The 22807-nt window shown below is 37.6% G+C and overlaps 1 protein-coding gene across 1 annotated transcript; it reads left to right on the top strand.

The window, feature by feature from the left end:
• The first annotated feature begins 3611 nt into the window (after positions 1 to 3611).
• LOC133551884 (ATP-sensitive inward rectifier potassium channel 15-like) lies at positions 3612 to 22807 on the top strand. Its single transcript, XM_061899065.1, has 3 exons — positions 3612 to 3752; positions 3822 to 3905; positions 13800 to 22807. The coding sequence occupies exon 3, from the start codon at positions 13858 to 13860 to the stop codon at positions 14866 to 14868; it is 1011 nt and encodes a 336-aa protein (XP_061755049.1). The 5' UTR covers positions 3612 to 3752; positions 3822 to 3905; positions 13800 to 13857; the 3' UTR covers positions 14869 to 22807.

Below are 22807 nucleotides of genomic sequence, written 5' to 3' on the forward strand. Positions count from 1 at the left end.
GAGTTTTCCTTGCCCTTTTGTGGGTTCTTCCGAGGATGTTGTAGTCGTAATGGTTTGTGCAGTCCTTTGAGACATTTGTGATTTGGGGCTATATAAATAAACATTGATTGATTGATGATGTTGTATTACGTTGTTGACATCTATTACAACAACGTAATAGATGTCATGACATATCTTAAGTTGTTGTATGTGATATATCACATACAACAATGTAATATATGACAGCTATTATGTTGTTGTATGTCACATACAACAACGTATTAGATGTCAAGGGGAGGGGTCAAATGCAGAGGGTAATTTCACCACACCTAGTGTGTGTGTGTGTGTGTGTGTGTGCTATCAGTGGTACTTTAACTTTTTTAACGTGGTGCATATCAAAACACTCACTTGCCTCGTTTCATGTACTTTCCTGTGAATATATTGTTGTGTTAAAATGTTACAGGGCACCTTGTTCCAGTGGATGTGATAAGCAACAAGGAAATGGGTCAATCTAAAAGCATCGTGACACACACACACACACACACACACACACACACTGGTTATCATTTGAAATGGAGACCAAGTTTTTGATCATGACTGGTGGGGACCACCCTTGCCGAAAATGTAATTTCAGTTCTGATGTGTCTTGTACATGTTGGAATGGACAAATAAAGAATTTCTTCTTTCTTTTACAGGTTGTGGAGGCATAAAAAAATGAGGTAAAATTAGTTAGCTCATACACGTCTGAAGTAATGTGCTGATCAGACTCAGTGGGGAGCCTGGGGGAAAAAAGAGTTTATATGGTTCATGGGGACCAAATTTAAATTAAAGCTGCAAGCAGCGTTGGTCGGGTCCGCCGTTGGCCGCCGCCGCCGTGTCCCGAGTCCCGATCTTAGTCAGACCAACATAGAGGTCTTTGTTTCATGTCTCTACGACATTCCTAACAGAAGTTACAAGCAGTTTTGTCTGGAAAAAGGTGACGGCTTTTTACAAAACTTTTATTTTGAAGAGGTAATTGCCAACTTCCTGTTGATTTTAACTGAAAGATGCCACCTATCAAAATGTAGGTCTAAGTGAGACCTACATATAGGTTTTTGTTTCATGTCTGTCCAACGTTCCTACCAGAAGTTACAAGCAGTTTTATCCGTTTCCTCTTCCTAGGAGCAGTTTTTTCTGTGTTTCTTTCAAAAATTGCAATAGAGCGCAATTTTGAGTTTTAAGGTTTGGTTTTTTCACTAGATCACAATTTCTGCCAGTCCTGTTGTGTGTGCCAAGTTTGGTGAAAATAATTTGGCACAAGTCACACAAATTTCTACGCGACTACTGAGGACCATTTAAAAAAAAAAAAAGTTCAAATTAAATATGACATGATCCTCAGAATACAGCACTCATTTAAAAAGGGGCAGTGTTTTTCAACCTTTTTTGAGCTAAAGCACATGTTTTGTGATTCAAAAAATGCGGAGGCACACCACCAGTAGAAATCATTAAAAAAAGAAACTGAGTTGACAGTAAAAAGTCGTCGTTGCAATTGTTGGATATGACTTTAGAGCATAAGCAAGCATGCATGACTATAGCTCTTGTCTCAAAGTAGGTGTACTGGCACCACCTGTCACATCACACCCTGACTTAATTGCACTTTTTTGCTCTTTTCCTGTTTTACGTCTTGTCTTGCGCTCAGATTTTGGTGTCTTTTTCTCTTTTTTTTTGGTATTTTCCTGTATGGTATTTTCATGTCTTCCTTTGAGCGATATTCCCCGCATCTACTTTGTTTTAGCAATCCTAGTCACTGCCGTTGTGTCCTTGGGCAAGACACTTTACCCACCTGCTCCCAGTGCCACCCACACTGGTTGAAATGTAAATTAGATATTGGGTTTCACTATGCAAAGCGCTTTGAGTCACTAGAGAAAAAGCGCTATATAAATATAATTCACAATTCACAATCAAGAATATTTCAGTTGTTTTTATCCTTCTTTGAGTGGACATTGTTGACTGTCATGTCATGTCTAGACACGCTTTGTCTTTGCTCCACAGCAAGTCTTTGCTGTCGTCCAGCATTCTGTTTTTGTTTACCTGGTAGCCAGTTCAGTTTTAGTTTGGTTCTGCATAGCCTTCCTTAAGCTTCAATGCCATTTTTTATGGGCAATCACCTTTTGTTTATTTTTGGTTTAAGCATTAGACACCTTTTTACCTGCACACTGCCTCCCGCGGTTCCCGGCATCTACAAAGACATTAGCTACCGGCTGCCACCTACTGATATGGAAAAGTATTACACGGTTACTGACACTCAACAACAACAACGCATTATGTAGGCCTACCGAGGATGTCGTAGTGGTTTGTGTCGTGGTTTGTGCAGCCCTTTGAGACACTAGTGATTTAGGGCTATATAAGTAAACATTGATTGATTGATTGAATATTTGCTGACTATAATTACTGGTTTGCAAAAAATATTTTCAACCCAAATAGGTGAATTTAGATCATCTCCCACGGCACACAAGACTGTATCCCACGGCACACTAGCCTTTAAATAGACTCCCTTTTTAGACCAGTTGATCTGCCGTTTCTTTTCTTTTTCTTCTATGTCCCACTCTCCCTCGTGGAGGGGGTCCGGTCCGATCCGGTGGCCATGTACTGCTTGCCTGTGTATCGGCTGGGGACATCTCTGCGCTGCTGATCCGCCTCCACTTGGGATGGTTTCCTGCTGGCTCCGCTGTGAACGGGACTCTCGCTGCTGTGTTGGATCCGCTTTGGACTGGACTCTCGCGACTGTGTTGGATCCATTATGGATTGAACTTTCACAGTATCATGTTAGACCCGCTCGACATCCATTGCTTTCCTCCTCTCCAAGGTTCTCATAGTCATCATTGTCACCGACGTCCCACTGGGTGTGAGTTTTCCTTGCCCTTATGTGGGCCTACCGAGGATGTCGTAGTGGTCTGTGCAGCCCTTTGAGACACTAGTGATTTAGGGCTATATAAGTAAACATTGATTGATTGATTGATTGTGTGCCGCGGCGCAGTGGTTGAAAAACACTGCTTTAGGGGACCTGTTTTTTTGTCCTCATACCGTCAGAGGTCCCCTAAAGGTGACTGTTTAAACAGAGCGATGTCCCCATTAAGTCAGCATTGCCAGAACACACACACACACACACAAACACACACACACACACACACACACACACACACACACACACACACCTAGCCTAAAGGAATGTGTGCAATAACAATACAGTTAATAACAAAGCCTGAAAGTGATTAAGTAACAACTTCCTGCATACCGAGCCCCATCTGAAGTCTAGTATCGCTTCTTAAGACTTTTTGGAAATATAGAAAAGAAACGGGACCACAAACCGTCTGTTCCGGGGTGAAAATGCCGCCACCATTCCATAACATTGTAACATATTCTCTTGTCTCTGAGAGAATGTTCTCCCCCTTTATAAGGCAACCAGGTCAAAGTCAAACTGAAACGTTCTATGGTTATCCCGGTGAAACAGGGGTTAGTGTGCACGTGCCTCGCGATAAGAAGATCCCGGGTTCGATCCCCGGGCTCTGGGTCTTTCTGTGTGGCGTTTGCATGTTCTCACTGTGACTTTGTGACTAACACTAGTGTGTGAATGTGGTCTTTCTGTGCAACCTTCTTCTTCGCCAGTGCCAAACTGAACACAGGTGACCTTCAGAGAACAATTGGCTCCATAAATCTGGGCGAGTGTGTCAAGCCACAACAGACTTTAAAAGAAGCAGCAACAAGACTTGAGGCACCGGCGGACTAGTGGACAGGTGAGCGAGGGGCAGGGCTTCGATGAGTCTGTCCTCATATTCAACACATCCAATTCTCCTGTGCTAAAGTTCACTTAACACAAACAAGACCTGAAGTCGTCTACGGGTGCACTGTGGTGGACAAGAGCAAAAAAAAAAAACACCTGACAGTAGGTAAGATGACACACACACACATACATATATACATTTTATATATGTATATATACACATATATACATTTTATATATTTTTTTTAAATTCTAGATAAACTAGTGTATTCTAAAGGTGTTTTTATATTTTCCTATTCTACAGTGTATTTTATAGGCGCTTTTATTCTATTCTATTCCAGACAGTGTCTTTTATAGGTGTTTGTATTCTATTTTATCATGTCTTTTATATGTGCTTTTATTCAATTCTAGAAATAGTGTCTTTTATATGTGTTTTTATTCTATTCTGTTCTATAGTGTCTTTTATAGGTGCTTGTATTAGTGTCTTTTGTTCTATTATATTTTCTAGACATAGTGTATTTTGTAGGTGCTTTTATTCTATTCTATTCGAGACAGTGTCTTTTATATGTGTTATTATTCTATTCAGTTCTATAGTGTCTTTTATAGGTGCTTTTATTCTATTCTATTCTAAACATAGTGTCTTTTATATGTGTTTTTATTCTATTCTGTTCTATAGTGTCTTTTATAAGTGATTTTATTAGTGTCTTTTAGAGGTGCTTCTATTCTATTCGAGACATAATGTCGTTTATAAGTGTTTTTATTCTATTCTGTTCTATAGTGTCTTTTATAGGTGCTTTTATTCTATTATATTCTAGACACAAGTGTCTTTTATAGGTGTTTTTATTCTATTATATCCTAGACATAAGTGTCTTTTATAGGTGCTTTTATTCTATTCTATTCGAGACATAGTGTCTTTTATATGTGTTATTATTCTATTCAGTTCTATAGTGTCTTTTATAGTTCTGTTCTATATTGTCTTTTATAGGTGCTTTTATTCTATTCTAAACATAGTGTCTTTTATATGTGTTTTTATTCTATTCTGTTCTATAGTGTCTTTTATAAGTGATTTTATTAGTGTCTTTTAGAGGTGCTTCTATTCTATTCGAGACATAATGTCATTTATAAGTGTTTTTATTCTATTCTGTTCTATAGTGTCTTTTATAGGTGTTTTTATTCTATTATATTCTAGACACAAGTGTCTTTTATAGGTGTTTTTATTCTATTATATCCTAGACATAAGTGTCTTTTATAGGTGCTTTTATTCTATTCTATTCGAGACATAGTGTCTTTTATATGTGTTATTATTCTATTCAGTTCTATAGTGTCTTTTATAGTTCTGTTCTATATTGTCTTTTATAGGTGCTTTTATTCTATTCTAAACATAGTGTCTTTTATATGTGTTTGTATTCTATTCTGTTCTATAGTGTCTTTTATACGTGATTTTATTAGTGTCTTTTAGAGGTGCTTCTATTCTATTCGAGACATAATGTCGTTTATAAGTGTTTTTATTCTATTCTGTTCTATAGTGTCTTTTATAGGTGCTTTTATTCTATTATATTCTAGACACAAGTGTCTTTTATAGGTGTTTTTATTCTATTATATCCTAGACATAAGTGTCTTTAATAGGTGCTTTTATTCTATTCTATTCGAGACATAGTGTCTTTTATATGTGTTATTATTCTATTCAGTTCTATAGTGTCTTTTATAGTTCTGTTCTATATTGTCTTTTATAGGTGCTTTTATTCTATTCTAAACATAGTGTCTTTTATATGTGTTTTTATTCTGTTCTATAGTGTCTTTTATACGTGATTTTATTAGTGTCTTTTAGAGGTGCTTCTATTCTATTTGAGACATAATGTCGTTTATAAGTGTTTTTATTCTATTCTGTTCTATAGTGTCTTTTATAGGTGTTTTTATTCTATTATATCCTAGACATAAGTGTCTTTTATAGGTGCTTTTATTCTATTCTATTCTAGACATAGTGTCTTTTATAGGTGCTTTTATTAGTGCATTTTATAGGTGCTTTCATTCTATTATATTCTAGACAGTGTATTTTGTGTTTTTATTCTATTCTGTTCTATAGTGTCTTTTATAGGTGCTTTTACTCTATTCTAGACAGTGTATTTTATAGGTGTTTTTATTCTATTCTGTTCTATAGTGTCTTTTATAGGTGCTTTTATTCTATTATATTTTAGACAGTGTCTTTTATAGGTGCTTTTATTATATTATATTCTAGACAGTATCTTTTATAGGTGCTTTCATGCTAGTATATTGTAGACATAGTGTATTTTGTACGTGTTTTTATTCTATTCTGTTCTATTTTTTTTTTTCTTCTTTGTCATGAAAAAGGGAGGTTTTTGTGGTTGGTGCACTAATTGTAAGTGTATATTGTTTTTTATGTTGATTTAATAAAAAATAAAATATTTTTATTATTTTTTTATTATTATTATTATTATTATTGGGGACCACTGCTCTAAAGACCTTGTCAGTGATCGACAGAAATTATTCTTGTAGCGTTAAAAATAATCATACTATAAGCTGTGATACACTGTAAACATATACAGTGTATACTTATATACATATACAATATATTTTTTGTACTGTATGCAAACATACATTTTCAAATCCAATTGACAATTTAAAAAGCACAAAAAGGTAAATATGACAGTAAAAGTATTTTGTAGTTAAAGTACTTAAAGTTAAAGTACCAATGATTGTCACACACACACTAAATGTGGCGAAATTATTCTCTTGATCACCCCCTGGGAGGTGAGGGGAGCAGTGAGCAGCAGCGGTGGCCACGCCCGGGAATCATTTTTGGTGATTTAACCCCCAATTCCAACCCTTGATGCCGAGTGCCAAGCAGGGAAGTAATGGGTCCCATTTTTTTATGGTCTTTGGTATGACTCAGCCGGGATTTGAACTGGTTTTTATGTTGTGTTACAATGCGGATGTTCTCCCGAAATGTGTTTGTCATTCTTGTTTGGTGTGGGTTTCAGAGTGTGGCACATATTTGAATAATTTACTTAAATGTGCATGAACTATTTCTGTTCACAATAGTTTGAAATGACACATGTTAAATGTTTAGATATTAACCGTCAGTTTACTGTACTGTGCCAACTGTACTATGAGTACGTATTTTCTATTGTTAATTGAAAATAAAACCGCAAAGTCCATTTGGCTCGCATCGGTTTTAATTATGAGACACAATTGTGTCAAAATCATGATTTTTTTTATTTTATTTCATGCTTGAAATTAAGAAATTTTACTTTGAAAAAGCAGTTTTATACTCGGGAGTGTTGACGACACAGCTTTGCTACAGTTGATATTCTATTTTCAAGCATGTTTTATACTCAATATAGGTCATCAAATCTCAGCAACAAGCTGTAATATCTTACTGAGATCATTTAGGACCTAAACGCTTAAAACGAGTAAAACTCTAACATAAAATCTGCTTAGTGAGAAGAATGATCTTACCGGACAGAAAATAAGCAAATATCCCCCTTATTTGAGCTATTTCATCTTACAAACCCTGTTTCCATATGAGTTGGGAAATTGTGTTAGATGTAAATATAAACGGAATACAAAGATGTGCAAATCCTTTTCAACCCATATTCAGTTGAATACGCTACAAAGACAACATATTTGATGTTCAAACTCATAAACATTTTTTTTTTGCAAATAATCATTAACTTTAGAATTTGATGCCAACAACACGTGACTAAGAAGTTGGGAAAGGTGGCAATAAATACTGATAAAGTTGAAGAATGCTCATCAAACACTTATATGGAAAATCCCACAGGTGTGCAGGCTAATTGGGAACAGGTGGGTGCCATGATTGGGTATAAAAGCAGCTTCCATGAAATGCTAAGTCATTCACAAACAAGGATGGGGTGAGGGTCACCAATTTGTGAGCAAATTGTCGAACAGTTTTAGAACAACATTTCTCAACGAGCTATTGCAAGGAATTTAGGGATTTTACCATCTACGGTCAAAAAGTTCAGAGAATCTGGAGAAATCACTGCACGTAAGCGATGATATTACAGACTTTTGATCCCTCAGGCGGTACTGCATCAAAACCCCACATCAGTGTGTAAACAATATCACCACATGTGCTCAGTAACACTTCATAAAACCACTGTCAGTAACTACAGTTGGTTGCAACATCTGTAAGTGCAAGTTAAAACTCTACTTTGCAAAGCCAAACCCATCTATCAACAATATCCTGAAACGCCGCCGGCTTGGCTGGGCCCAAGCTCATCTAAGATGGACTGATGCAAAGTGGAAAGGTGTTCTATGGTCTGACGAGTCCACATTTCAAATTATAATTGGAAACAGAGGACGTGGTGTCCTCTGGAACAAAGAGGAAAATAACCATTTGGATTGTTATAGGCGCAATGTTCAAAAGCCAGCATCTGTGATGGTATGGGGGTGTATTAGTGCCCAAGGCATGGGTAACTTACACATCTGTGAAGGCACCATTAATGCTGAAAGGTCCATACAGGTTTTGGAGCAACATATGTTGTCATCCAAGCAACTTTATCATGGACGCCCCTGATTATTTCAGCAAGACAAGTGTTACATCAGCGTGGCTTCGTAGTAAGACAGCTGGCACTCCACTCGGCGACGGAAAGTTTCTGTGAGTATGGCTTCCTGCGCTTCGTGCACTTTACTCATGGATAGGTTGGCTTTGCTAGAGAGCCGTGTCCGCCAGTTAGAGCAGTGTAATTTCGTAACTTTAGATGTTGCGGACACATCTGCTAGCGTTAGCTGTAGCGAGCTAACTAGCCCAGCTTGTAGCAGCCCTAACCGGCCTACAAGCTACGGTGTACCGGTTGAGACGCATAATAGATTTAGCCCTTTAGCTAGTCCTACACCCCAGTCTACCGGGCACCACACTTTAGTTATAGGGGACTCCATCACCCGAAACATAAAGCTTAGCAAACCAGCCACAATTAAGTGTATTCCCGGGGGCAGAGCACCTGACATTGAAGCTAATCTTAGGGAGCTAACTCGCAGCAGGTCTAGTAAACACGTACGGCAGGCTAACCGCACCACTAGTTATGCGAATATAGTAATACACGTTGGCTCCAATGACGTTAGGATGAGACAATCAGAGATTACAAAGAGAAACATAGCCAGGGCTTGTAATCTCGCCAGAAAGATGTCCAGGCATCGAGTAATTGTCTCTGGCCCCCTGCCTGGGAGAGGCAATGATGAGAGATATAGCAGATTAGTCTCTCTTAACAGGTGGCTGGATAGCTTCTGCAGACAACAGGGATTTACGTTTATTGATAATTGGCCCTCTTTCTGGGGCAAACCTGGCTTGCTGAGGAGAGACGGCCTTCACCCTAACCAGGAAGGCGCTATCCTCTTGTCTCGGAACATAGACTTCGCATTGAGCCACATTTGACTAACTGCACTAGAGCAAGCCCGGTCACAGGCAATTACAGAGCCTGCTAGCCTGGGTATGGAGTCAGTTAAGTTAGAACTAGCCAGCGCCAGGCTGGATGATCCCTGTACACATAGCAATTTTCGTAGAATAATACACAACTCACAAAATGTTTTTTCTACTGTGTCTATGACTTCGTCAGAGTTAGACATGCGTTCTACTGAGGTGGCAAATTATGATGCGTTCAGTTTATCGCAGCGCCAAGTAGATAATCTGAAAATTCCCGTCATATCAATTCCTAGATATGGTCGTAATTATTTTAAGTACACTGCGCATAATAAACGCAACATTATTAATATTGCTACTACGGATAATTTTATCAACAACTCCTTAAAACAGCCCACTACCTATAATATGGGCTTTCTAAACATCAGATCTTTGTCTCCCAAAACGTTATTAGTCAATGAGGTCATTAGAGACAACAACCTTAACGTCATCGGTCTTAGCGAAACCTGGCTTAAACCAGACGACTTTTTTGCGATAAATGAGGCATCCCCTCCTAACTATACGAATGCGCATATTGCCCGTCACCTCAAAAGGGGAGGGGGTGTCGCACTAATATACAACGAAAACTTTAACTTTAGTCCTAACTTAAATAATAAATATAAATCGTTTGAGGTGCTTTCTATGAAGTCTGCCACACCTCTGCCTCTGTGCCTGGCCGTTATCTACCGCCCCCCAGGGCCCTATTCGGACTTTATTAGTGAATTCTCAGAGTTTGTTGCTGATCTAGTGACGCACGCCGATAATATAATTATAATGGGGGACTTTAATATCCATATGAATACCCCATTGGACCCACCGTGCGTGGCGCTCCAGACTATAATTGATAGCTGTGGTCTTACACAAATAATAAATGAACCGACGCATCGCAGCGGTAATACGATAGACCTAGTGCTTGTCAGAGGTATCACCGTCTCAAAAGTTACGATACTCCCTTATACTAAAGTAATGTCCGATCATTACCTTATAAAATTCGAAGTTCAGACTCATGTTCGGCAAGCTAATAATAATAATAACTGCTATAGCAGCCGCAACATTAATGCTGCCACAACGACGACTCTTGCGGACCTACTGCCCTCGGTAATGGCACCGTTCCCAAAGTATGTGGGCTCTATTGATAACCTCACTAACAACTTTAACAACGCCCTGCGCGAAACCATTGATAGTATAGCACCGCTGAAGTTAAAAAAGGCTCCAAAAAGGCGTACGCCATGGTTTACTGAAGAAACTAGAGCTCAGAAATTATTATGTAGAAAGCTGGAACGCAAATGGCGCACGACTAAACTTGAGGTGCACCATCAAGCATGGAGTGATAGTTTAATAACTTATAAACGCATGCTTACCTTAGCTAAAACTAATTATTACTCAAATCTCATCCGCATTAATAAAAACGATCCAAAATTTTTGTTTAGTACAGTAGCATCGCTAACCCAACAAGGGACTCCTTCCAGTAGCTCCACCCATTCGGCAGATGACTTTATGAAGTTCTTTAATAAGAAAATTGAACTTATTAGAAAGGAGATTAAAGACAATGCGTCCCAGCTACAACGGGGTTATAGTAACACAGATACGATTGTATATACGGCGGATACTGCAAATATCCAAAATAGTTTCTCTCGTTTTGATGAAATAACATTAGAAGGATTGTTACAACGTGTAAATGGAATAAAACAAACAACATGTTTACTTGACCCACTTCCTGGGAAACTTATCAAGGAACTTTTTGTATTATTAGGTCCATCAGTGCTAAATATTATAAACTTATCACTTTCCTCGGGCACTGTTCCCGTTGCATTCAAAAAAGCGGTTATTCATCCTCTCCTTAAAAGACCTAACCTCGATCCAGACCTCATGGTAAACTACCGACCGGTGTCTCACCTTCCCTTTATTTCGAAAATCCTCGAAAAAATTGTTGCAGAGCAGCTAAATGAGCACTTAGCGTTTAACAATCTATGTGAAACCTTTCAATCCGGTTTCAGGGCAAATCACTCGACTGAGACAGCCCTCGCAAAACTGACTAATGATCTATTGCTAACGATGGACTCTGATGCGTCATCTATGTTGCTGCTCCTCGATCTTAGCGCTGCTTTCGATACCGTCGATCATAATATTTTATTAGAGCGTATCAAAATACGAATTGGTATTTCAGACTCAGCCCTGTCATGGTTTAACTCTTATCTTACTGATAGGATGCAGTGCGTCTCCTATAACAGTGTGACCTCGGACTATGTTAAGGTAACGTGTGGAGTTCCCCAGGGTTCGGTCCTTGGCCCTGTACTCTTCAGCATCTACATGCTGCCGCTAGGTGACGTCATACGCAAATACGGTATTAGCTTTCACTGTTATGCTGATGACACCCAACTTTACATGCCCCTAAAGCTGACCAACACGCCGGACTGTAGTCAGTTGGAAGCGTGTCTTAATGAAATTAAACAATGGATGTCCGCTAACTTTTTGCAACTTAATGCCAAAAAAACGGAAATGCTGATTATCGGTCCTGCTAGACACCGACCTCTATTTAATAATACAACTTTAACATTTGACAACCAAATAATAAAACAAGGTGACTCTGTAAAAAATCTGGGTATTATCTTCGACCCAACTCTCTCCTTTGAGTCACACATTAAAAGCGTTACTAAAACGGCCTTCTTTCATCTCCGTAATATCGCTAAAATTCGCTCCATTTTGTCCACTAAAGACGCCGAGATCATTATCCATGCGTTTGTTACGTCTCGTCTCGATTACTGTAACGTATTATTTTCGGGTCTCCCAATGTCTAGCATTAAAAGATTACAGTTGGTACAAAATGCGGCTGCTAGACTTTTGACAAGAACAAGAAAGTTTGATCATATTACGCCTGTACTGGCTCACCTGCACTGGCTTCCTGTGCACTTAAGATGTGACTTTAAGGTTTTACTACTTACGTATAAAATACTACACGGTCTAGCTCCAGCCTATCTTGCCGATTGTATTGTACCGTATGTCCCGGCAAGAAATCTGCGTTCAAAAGACTCCGGCTTATTAGTGATTCCTAGAGCTCAAAAAAAGTCTGCGGGCTATAGAGCGTTTTCCGTTCGGGCTCCAGTACTCTGGAATGCCCTCCCGGTAACAGTTCGAGATGCTACCTCAGTAGAAGCATTTAAGTCTCATCTTAAAACTCATCTGTATACTCTAGCCTTTAAATAGACCTCCTTTTTAGACCAGTTGATCTGCCGCTTCTTTTCTTTCTCCTATGTCCCCCCCTCCCTTGTGGAGGGGGTCCGGTCCGATGACCATGGATGAAGTACTGACTGTCCAGAGTCGAGACCCAGGATGGACCGCTCGTCGGGACCCAGGATGGACCGCTCGCCTGTATCGGTTGGGGACATCTCTACGCTGCTGATCCGCTTGAGATGGTTTCCTGTGGACGGGACTCTCACTGCTGTCTTGGAGCCACTATGGATTGAACTTTCACAGTATCATGTTAGACCCGCTCGACATCCATTGCTTTCGGTCCCCTAGAGGGGGGGGGTTGCCCACATCTGAGGTCCTCTCCAAGGTTTCTCATAGTCAGCATTGTCGCTGGCGTCCCACTGAATGTGAATTCTCCCTGCCCACTGGGTGTGAGTTTTCCTTGCCCTTTTGTGGGTTCTTCCGAGGATGTTGTAGTCGTAATGATTTGTGCAGTCCTTTGAGACATTTGTGATTTGGGGCTATATAAATAAACATTGATTGATTGAAAAGAGTGCGGGTACTTTCCTGGCCTGCCTGCAGTCCAGACCTGTCTCCCATCGAAAATGTGTGGCGCATTATCCATCCATTTTCTACCGCTTATTCCCTTTCGGGGTCGCGGGGGGCGCTGGCGCCTATCTCAGCTACAATCGGGCGGAAGGCGGGGTACACCCTGGACAAGTCGCCACCTCATCGCAGGGCCAACACAGATAGACGGACAACATTCACACTCACATTCACACACTAGGGCCAATTTAGTGTTGCCAATCAACCTATCCCCAGGTGCATGTCTTTGGAAGTGGGAGGAAGCCGGAGTACCCGGAGGGAACACACGTATTCACGGGGAGAACATGCAAACTCCACACAGAAAGATCCAGAGCCTGGATTTGAACCCAGGACTGCAGGACCTTCGTATTGAGGCAGACGCACTAACCCCTCTGCCACCGTGGCGCATTATGAAGCGTAAAATACGACAGCGGACACCCCAGACTGTTGAACGACTGAAGCTCTACATAAAACAAGAATGGGAAAGAATTCCACTTTCAAAGCTTCAACAATTAGTTTCCTCAGTTCCCAAAGGTTTATTGAGTGTTGTTAAGAGAAAAGGTGATGTAACACAGTGGTGAACATGCCCTTTCCCAACTACTTTGGCACGTGTTGCAGCCATGATATTCTAAGTTAATTATTATTTGCAAAAAAAAAAAAAAAGTATGAGTTTGAACATCAAATATCTTTGTCTTTGTAGTGCATTCAACTGAATATGGGCTGAAAAGGATTTGCAAATCATTGTATTCCGTTTATATTTCCCGACTCATATGGAAACGGGGTTTGTACTTAGATTTCACTTTTTGCAGTGTGTGTGGTGTGGACTCACGTGGTCTTCTTGTTGGTCAGTCAGTGCTCGGACGATGCGGAAGTGAAAGCGGGAGGTCCCTCTGAGACAAGCAGCGTGATGGCGGTCAAGAAGGTGCGGCGGAGGATCGTGTCCAAAGACGGACGCAACCAGGTCCACATCGACAACGTGGAGGGCATGGTCAAGCTGTACCTCCACGACATCTGGACCACGGTGGTGGACATGAAGTGGCGCTACAAGCTCACTCTGTTCGCCTCCACCTTCGTCATCACCTGGTTCATCTTCGGCGTGCTCTTCTACTTCATCAGCATGGGCAATGGGGACCTGGAGGCCACGCTGCCCTCCAACCACACGCCGTGTCTGGAGAACGTCAAGACCTTCACCGGCGCCTTCCTCTTCTCGCTGGAATCGCAGACCACCATAGGGTACGGCTTCCGCTACATCACGGAGGAGTGCCCGCTGGCCATCTTCACGCTGGTGGCCCAGCTGGTCATCACGGGTCTGGCCGAGATCTTCGTCACCGGAGCCTTCCTGGCCAAGCTGGCCCGGCCCAAGAAGCGGGCGGAGACCATCAAGTTCAGCCAGTCGGCGGTGGTCTGCCGCCGCCAGGGCCAGCTGTGCCTGATGGTGAGGGTGGCCAACATGAGGAAGAGCCTGCTGATCCAGTGCCAGCTCACAGGGAAGATCCTGCACTCCTACGTCACCCAGGAGGGCGAGAAGACCCAGGTGCACCAAACCTCGCTGGACTTCTTCATGGACTCCAGCAGCGAGTGCCCCTTCCTCATCCTGCCGCTCACCTTCTACCACATTCTGGACGAGCGCAGCCCGCTGGCGGACTTGACCGCCGACAACCTGCAGAGTCGAGACTTCGAGCTGCTGGTGACCCTCAACGGCACCATGGAGTCCACCGCCGCCACGTGCCAGAGCCGCACGTCCTACATCCCCCAGGAGATCCTGTGGGGCTACGAGTTCAAGCCCGTGCTCTTCAGCACCCCCAGTGGCCGCTACGTGGCCGATTTCAACTTCTTCGATAAAGTGCAAGCGAGCGCCGACGCCACCTTCCCCAACAACGGCGAGAAGCTAAAACTGGAGGAGGACTACAAGAGATAGGGACTGAATCGGGAAATGCTACGCCAGTTGAGGTCTAAGGCAGTGGTTCTTAACCTTGTTGGAGGTACCGAACCACACCAGTTTCATATTCACATTCACCGAACCCTTCTTTTGTGAAAAATAAAATGTTTTTTTTTTCAAATTCAAGACAAAGTTATATGTTTTTGGTTATACTTTATTATGGGAAACAAATTCTAAGTAACAAAGACTGAATTTAGAGTTATTTGGACACTAGGGGAACATATTCAAAGTAATAAAGACTTAATTTAGCGTTATTTGGACACTAGGGGAACATATTGTAATTAACAAAGACCTAATATAGAGTTATTTGGACACTAGGGGAACATATTCTAAGTAACAAAGACCTAATATAGAGTTATTTGGACACTAGGGGAACATATTCTAAGTAATAAAGACTTAATTTAAAAATATTTGGACACTAGGGGAACATATTCTAAGTAACAAAGACTTAATTTAGAGTTATTTGGACACCAGGGGAACATATTTTAAGTTACAAACACTTAATTTAGAGTTATTTGGACACTAGGGGAACATATTCTAAGTAATAAAGACTTAATTTAGCGTTATTTGGACACTAGGGGAACATATTGTAATTAACAAAGACCTAATATAGAGTTATTTGGAGACTAGGGGAACATATTCTAAGTAATAAAGACTTAATTTAAAAATATTTGGAAACTAGGGGAACATATTCTAAGTAACAAAGACTTAATTTAGAGTTATTTGAACACTAGGGGATCATATTTTAAGTTAAAAAAGACTTAATTTAGAGTTATTTGGACACTAGGGGAACATATTCTTAATAACAAAGACTTAATTTAGAGTTATTTGGACACTAGGGGAACATATTCTAAGTAACAAACACCTAATATAGAGTTATTTGGACACTAGGGGAACATATTCTAAGTAATAAAGACTTAATTTAAAAATATTTGGAAACTAGGGGAACATATTCTAAGTAATAAAGACTTAATTTAAAAATATTTGGAAACTAGGGGAACATATTCTAAGTAACAAAGACTTAATTTAGAGTTATTTGAACACTAGGGGATCATATTTTAAGTTAAAAAAGACTTAATTTAGAGTTATTTGGACACTAGGGGAACATATTCTTAATAACAAAGACTTAATTTAGAGTTATTTGGACACTAGGGGAACATATTCTAAGTAACAAACACCTAATATAGAGTTATTTGGACACTAGGGGAACATATTCTAAGTAATAAAGACTTAATTTAAAAATATTTGGACACTAGGGGAACATATTCTAAGTAACAAAGACTTAATTTAGAGTTATTTGGACACCAGGGGAACATATTTTAAGTTACAAACACTTAATTTAGAGTTATTTGGACACTAGGGGAACATATTCTAAGTAATAAAGACTTAATTTAGCGTTATTTGGACACTAGGGGAACATATTGTAATTAACAAAGACCTAATATAGAGTTATTTGGAGACTAGGGGAACATATTCTAAGTAATAAAGACTTAATTTAAAAATATTTGGAAACTAGGGGAACATATTCTAAGTAACAAAGACTTAATTTAGAGTTATTTGAACACTAGGGGATCATATTTTAAGTTAAAAAAGACTTAATTTAGAGTTATTTGGACACTAGGGGAACATATTCTTAATAACAAAGACTTAATTTAGAGTTATTTGGACACTAGGGGAACATATTCTAAGTTAAAAATACTTAATTTAGAGTTATTTGGACACTAGGGGAACATATAAGTAACAAAGACTTAATTTAGAGTTATTTGGACACTAGGGGAACATATTCTAAGTAACAAAGACTTAATTTAGAGTTATTTGGACACTAGGGGAACATATAAGTAACAAAGACTTAATTTAGAGTTATTTGGACACTAGGGGAACATATTCTAAGTAACAAAGACTTAATTTAGAGTTATTTGGACACTAGGGGAACATATTCTAAGTTAAAAAGAATTAATTTTGAGTTATTTGGACACTAGGGGAACATATTCTTTGTAACAAACACTTAATTTAGAGTTATTTAGACACTAGGGGAACATATTCTTTGTAACAAACACTTAATTTAGAGTTATTTAGACACTAGGGGAACATATTCTAAGTAACAGAGACTTAATTTAGAGTTATTTGGACACTAGGGGAACATATTCTAAGTTAAAAAGAATTAATTTAGAGTTATTTGGACACCAGGGGAACATATTCTAAGTTAAAAAGAATTAATTTTGAGTTATTTGGACACTAGGGGAACATATTATATGTAACAAACACTTAATTTAGAGTTATTTAGACACTAGGGGAACATATTCTAAGTAACAGAGACTTAATTTAGAGTTATTTGGACACTAGGGGAACATATTCTAAGTAAAAAAGACTTAATTTAGAGTTATTTGGACTCTAGGGGAAAATAGTCTAAGTAATAAAGACCTAATTTAGAGTTATTTGGACACTAGGGGAACATATTCTAGGTTAAAAAGACTTAATGTAGAGTTATTTGGACACTAGGGGAACATCTTTTAAGTAACAAAGACTTGATTCAGAGTTATTTGGACACTAGGGGAACATATTCTAAGTTAAAAAGACTTACTTTAGAGTTATTTGGACACTAGGGGAACATATTCTAAGTAATAGAGACTTAGTTTAGAGTTATTTGGACACTAGGGGAACATATTTAAGTAACAAAGACCTAATTTAGAGTTATTTGGACACTAGGGGAACATAGTCAAAGTAACAAAGACGTATTTTAGAGTTATTTAGACACTAGGGGAACATATTCTAAGTTAAAAAGACTTAATTTAGAGTTATTTGGACACTAAGGGAACATATTGTAATTAACAAAGACCTAATATAGAGTTATTTGGACACTAGGGGAACATATTCTAAGTAATAAAGACTTAATTTAAAAATATTTGGAAATCAGGGGAACATATTCTAAGTAACAAAGACTTAATTTAGAGTTATTTGGACACTAGGGGAACATATTCTAAGTTAAAAATACTTTATTTAGAGTTATTTAGGCACTAGAGGAACATATTCTAAGTTAAAAAGACTTAATTTAGAGTTATTTAGACACTAGGGGAACATATTGTAATTAACAAAGACCTAATATAGAGTTATTTGGACACTAAGGGAACATATTCTAAGTTAAAAATATTTAATTTAGAGTTATTTAGACACTAGGGGAACATATTCTAAGTTAAAAAGACTTAATTTAGAGTTATTTGGACACTAGGGGAACATATTCTAAGTAACAAAGACCTAATATAGAGTTTTTTGGACACTAGGGGAACATATTCTAAGTAACAAAGACCTAATATAGAGTTATTTGGACACTAGGGGAACATATTCTAAGTAATAAAGACTTAATTTAGAGTTATTTGGAAACTAGGGGAACATATTCTAAGTTAAAAAGATTTAATTTAGAGTAATTTAGACACTAGGGGAACATATTCTAAGTTAAAAAGACTTAATTTAGAGTTATTTGGACACTAGGGGAACATATTCTTTGTAACAAACACTTAATTTAGAGTTATTTAGACACTAGGGGAACATATTCTAAGTAACAGAGACTTAATTTAGAGTTATTTGGACACTAGGGGAACATATTCTAAGTTAAAAAGAATTAATTTAGAGTTATTTGGACACCAGGGGAACATATTCTAAGTTAAAAAGAATTAATTTTGAGTTATTTGGACACTAGGGGAACATATTCTATGTAACAAATACTTAATTTAGAGTTATTTAGACACTAGGGGAACATATTCTAAGTAACATAGATTTAATTTAGAGTTATTTGGACACTAGGGGAACATATTCTAAGTAACAAAGACTTAATTTAGAGTTATTTGGACACTAGGGGAAAATAGTCTAAGTAATAAAGACCTAATTTAGAGTTATTTGGACACTAGGGGAACATATTCTAAGTAACAAAGACTTAATTTAGAGTTATTTAGACACTAGGGGAACATATTCAAAGTTAAAAAGACTTAATTTAGAGTTATTTGGACACTAGGGGAACATATTCTAGGTTAAAAAGACTTAATGTAGAGTTATTTGGACACTAGGGGAACATATTTTAAGTAACAAAGACTTAATTCAGAGTTATTTGGACACTAGGGGAACATATTCTAAGTTAAAAAGACTTAATTTAGAGTTATTTGGACACTAGGGGAACATATTCTAAGTAACAAAGACCTAATATAGAGTTTTTTGCACACTAGGGGAACATATTCTAAGTAACAAAGACCTAATATAGAGTTATTTGGACACTAGGGGAACATATTCTAAGTAATAAAGACTTAATTTAGAGTTATTTGGAAACTAGGGGAACATATTCTAAGTTAAAAAGATTTAATTTAGAGTTATTTAGACACTAGGGGAACATATTCTAAGTTAAAAATACTTAATTTAGAGTTATTTGGACACTAGGGGAACATATTCTTTGTAACAAACACTTAATTTAGAGTTATTTAGACACTAGGGGAACATATTCTAAGTAACAGAGACTTAATTTAGAGTTATTTGGACACTAGGGGAACATATTCTAAGTTAAAAAGAATTAATTTAGAGTTATTTGGACACCAGGGGAACATATTCTAAGTTAAAAAGAATTAATTTTGAGTTATTTGGACACTAGGGGAACATATTCTATGTAACAAACCCTTAATTTAGAGTTATTTAGACACTAGGGGAACATATTCTAAGTAACAGAGATTTAATTTAGACTTATTTGGACACTAGGGGAACATATTCTAAGTAACAAAGACTTAATTTAGAGTTATTTGGACACTAGGGGAAAATAGTCTAAGTAATAAAGACCTAATTTAGAGTTATTTGGACACTAGGGGAACATATTCTAAGTAAAAAAGACTTAATTTAGAGTTATTTAGACACTAGGGGAACATATTCAAAGTTAAAAAGACTTAATTTAGAGTTATTTGGACACTAGGGGAACATATTCTAGGTTAAAAAGACTTAATGTAGAGTTATTTGGACACTAGGGGAACATATTTTAAGTAACAAAGACTTAATTCAGAGTTATTTGGACACTAGGGGAACATATTCTAAGTTAAAAAGACTTACTTTAGAGTTATTTGGACACTAGGGGAACATATTCTAAGTAATAGCGACTTAATTTAGAGTTATTTGGACACTAGGGGAACATATTCTAAGTTAAAAAGACTTACTTTAGAGTTATTTGGACACTAGGGGAACATATTCTAAGTAATAGAGACTTAATTTAGAGTTATTTGGACACTAGGGGAACATATTTAAGTAACAAAGACCTAATTTAGAGTTATTTGGACACTAGGGGAACATAGTCAAAGTAACAAAGACGTATTTTAGAGTTATTTAGACACTAGGGGAACATATTCTAAGTTAGGGAACATATTCTAAGTTAAAAAGACTTAATTTAGAGTTATTTGGACACTAAGGGAACATATTCTAAGTAATAAAGACTTAATTTAAAAATATTTGGAAATCAGGGGAACATATTCTAAGTAACAAAGACTTAATTTAGAGTTATTTGGACACTAGGGGAACATATTCTAAGTTAAAAATACTTTATTTAGAGTCATTTAGGCACTAGAGGAACATATTCTAAGTTAAAAAGACTTAATTTAGAGTTATTTAGACACTAGGGGAACATATTGTAATTAACAAATACCTCATATAGAGTTATTTGGACACTAAGGGAACATATTCTAAGTTAAAAATATTTAATTTAGAGTTATTTAGACACTAGGGGAACATATTCTAAGTTAAAAAGACTTAATTTAGAGTTATTTGGACACTAGGGGAACATATTCTAAGTAACAAAGACCTAATATAGAGTTTTTTGGACACTAGGGGAACATATTCTAAGTAACAAAGACCTAATATAGAGTTAATTGGACACTAGGGGAACATATTCTAAGTAATAAAGACTTAATTTAGAGTTATTTGGAAACTAGGGGAACATATTCTAAGTTAAAAAGATTTAATTTAGAGTTATTTAGACACTAGGGGAACATATTGTAAGTTAAAAAGACTTAATTTAGAGTTATTTGGACACTAGGGGAACATATTCTTTGTAACAAACACTTAATTTAGAGTTATTTAGACACTAGGGGAACATATTCTAAGTAACAAAGACTTAATTTAGAGTTATTTGAACACTAGGGGAACATATTCTAAGTTAAAAAGAATTAATTTAGAGTTATTTGGACACCAGGGGAACATATTCTAAGTTTAAAAGAATTAATTTTGAGTTATTTGGACACTAGGGGAACATATTCTATGTAACAAATACTTAATTTAGAGTTATTTAGACACTAGGGGAACATATTCTAAGTAACAGAGACTTAATTTAGAGTTATTTGGACACTAGGGGAACATATTCAAAGTAACAAAGACTTAATTTAGAGTTATTTGGACACTAGGGGAAAATAGTCTAAGTAATAAAGACCTAATTTAGAGTTATTTGGACACTAGGGGAACATATTCTAAGTAACAAAGACTTAATTTAGAGTTATTTAGACACTAGGGGAACATATTCAAAGTTAAAAAGACTTAATTTAGAGTTATTTGGACACTAGGGGAACATATTCTAGGTTAAAAAGACTTAATTCAGAGTTATTTGGACACTAGGGGAACATATTCTAAGTTAAAAAGACTTACTTTAGAGTTATTTGGACACTAGGGGAACATATTCTAAGTAATAGAGACTTAATTTAGAGTTATTTGGACACTAGGGGAACATATTTAAGTAACAAAGACCTAATTTAGAGTTATTTGGACACTAGGGGAACATAGTCAAAGTAACAAAGACGTATTTTAGAGTTATTTAGACACTAGGGGAACATATTCTAAGTTAAAAAGACTTAATTTTTGAGTTATTTGGACACTAGGGGAACATATTCTAAGTAATAAAGACTTAATTTAGAGTTATTTGGAAACTAGGGGAACATATTCTAAGTTAAAAATACTTAATTTAGAGTTATTTAGACACTAGGGGAACATATTCTAAGTTAAAAATACTTAATTTAGAGTTATTTGGACACTAGGGGAACATATTCTAAGTAACAAAGACTTAATTTAGAGTTATTTGGTTAGGGTCAGGGTTAGAGGGTGTTAATAATCAACTAATTAATGGCGAATATGTTCCCCGTACTAGAGTGTTACCATGTTTTTTTTTTACTGGTGCACAAAATGAACCGTGCATGAACATCACCTTGTTCAAACAACAAAACCAACACAGTGCATAAACTCACAACAAATGACACACCTGCAAATCAGTCAGCTGTTGCTGTATCCGTAATACGTCGATAGGGAGAAGTTTGTATTTATACGATGAGTCGGGTGTGTTTTGACCTCCGCCGAACCCCCGAGGCCGACTCATCGAACACCTAGGGTTCGATCGCACCCAGGTTAAGAACCACTGCTCTAAAGGCTGGAATGTACTCTCGCATCACTTAGCTTGTGTGGTTTGTTTATAGCTCTTCTGCCGGAGCTGGCGTGTGACTTGCAATTCTCTGGTGGATAAGCTTCCTCAAAGAGAGAACTTCCTGTGTGTGGTCGTGGTTGTAGTAAACCAGGGGTCGGGAACCTTTTTGACTGAGAGAGCCATGATGGCCAAATATTTTAAAATGTATTTCCGTGTTCAACCACTGATGAGATTTATTAAACAGACAAGAAGCAAGGAATCAAACAGAGACCGGATTCAATTTAGCTCAATGAGGAGAAAACGAGTAGACCTGTACCCTTGTAGTGTCGTCCCACGCTCTGACAAGAGAATTCTACGCCTCCTCTTTTATTTGGACTTTCCCGGATTCCAACAACTAAATCAGAATGCGAATCAGAAATGTGTGCATCTCCTATTCTTTTGAACAACATTTTTACTCTGAAGGTAACCAATAATAAATAAAACACTTTTGACCATTAA

The sequence above is a fragment of the Nerophis ophidion genome, linkage group LG04, assembly GCF_033978795.1.
Source record: "Nerophis ophidion isolate RoL-2023_Sa linkage group LG04, RoL_Noph_v1.0, whole genome shotgun sequence".
NCBI classification, from domain to species: domain Eukaryota; kingdom Metazoa; phylum Chordata; class Actinopteri; order Syngnathiformes; family Syngnathidae; genus Nerophis; species Nerophis ophidion.

Coding starts and splice junctions, on each gene's coding strand:
- LOC133551884 (XM_061899065.1), top strand. CDS start 13,858: ATGGCGGTCAAGAAGGTGCGGCGGAGGATCGTGTCCAAAGACGGACGC.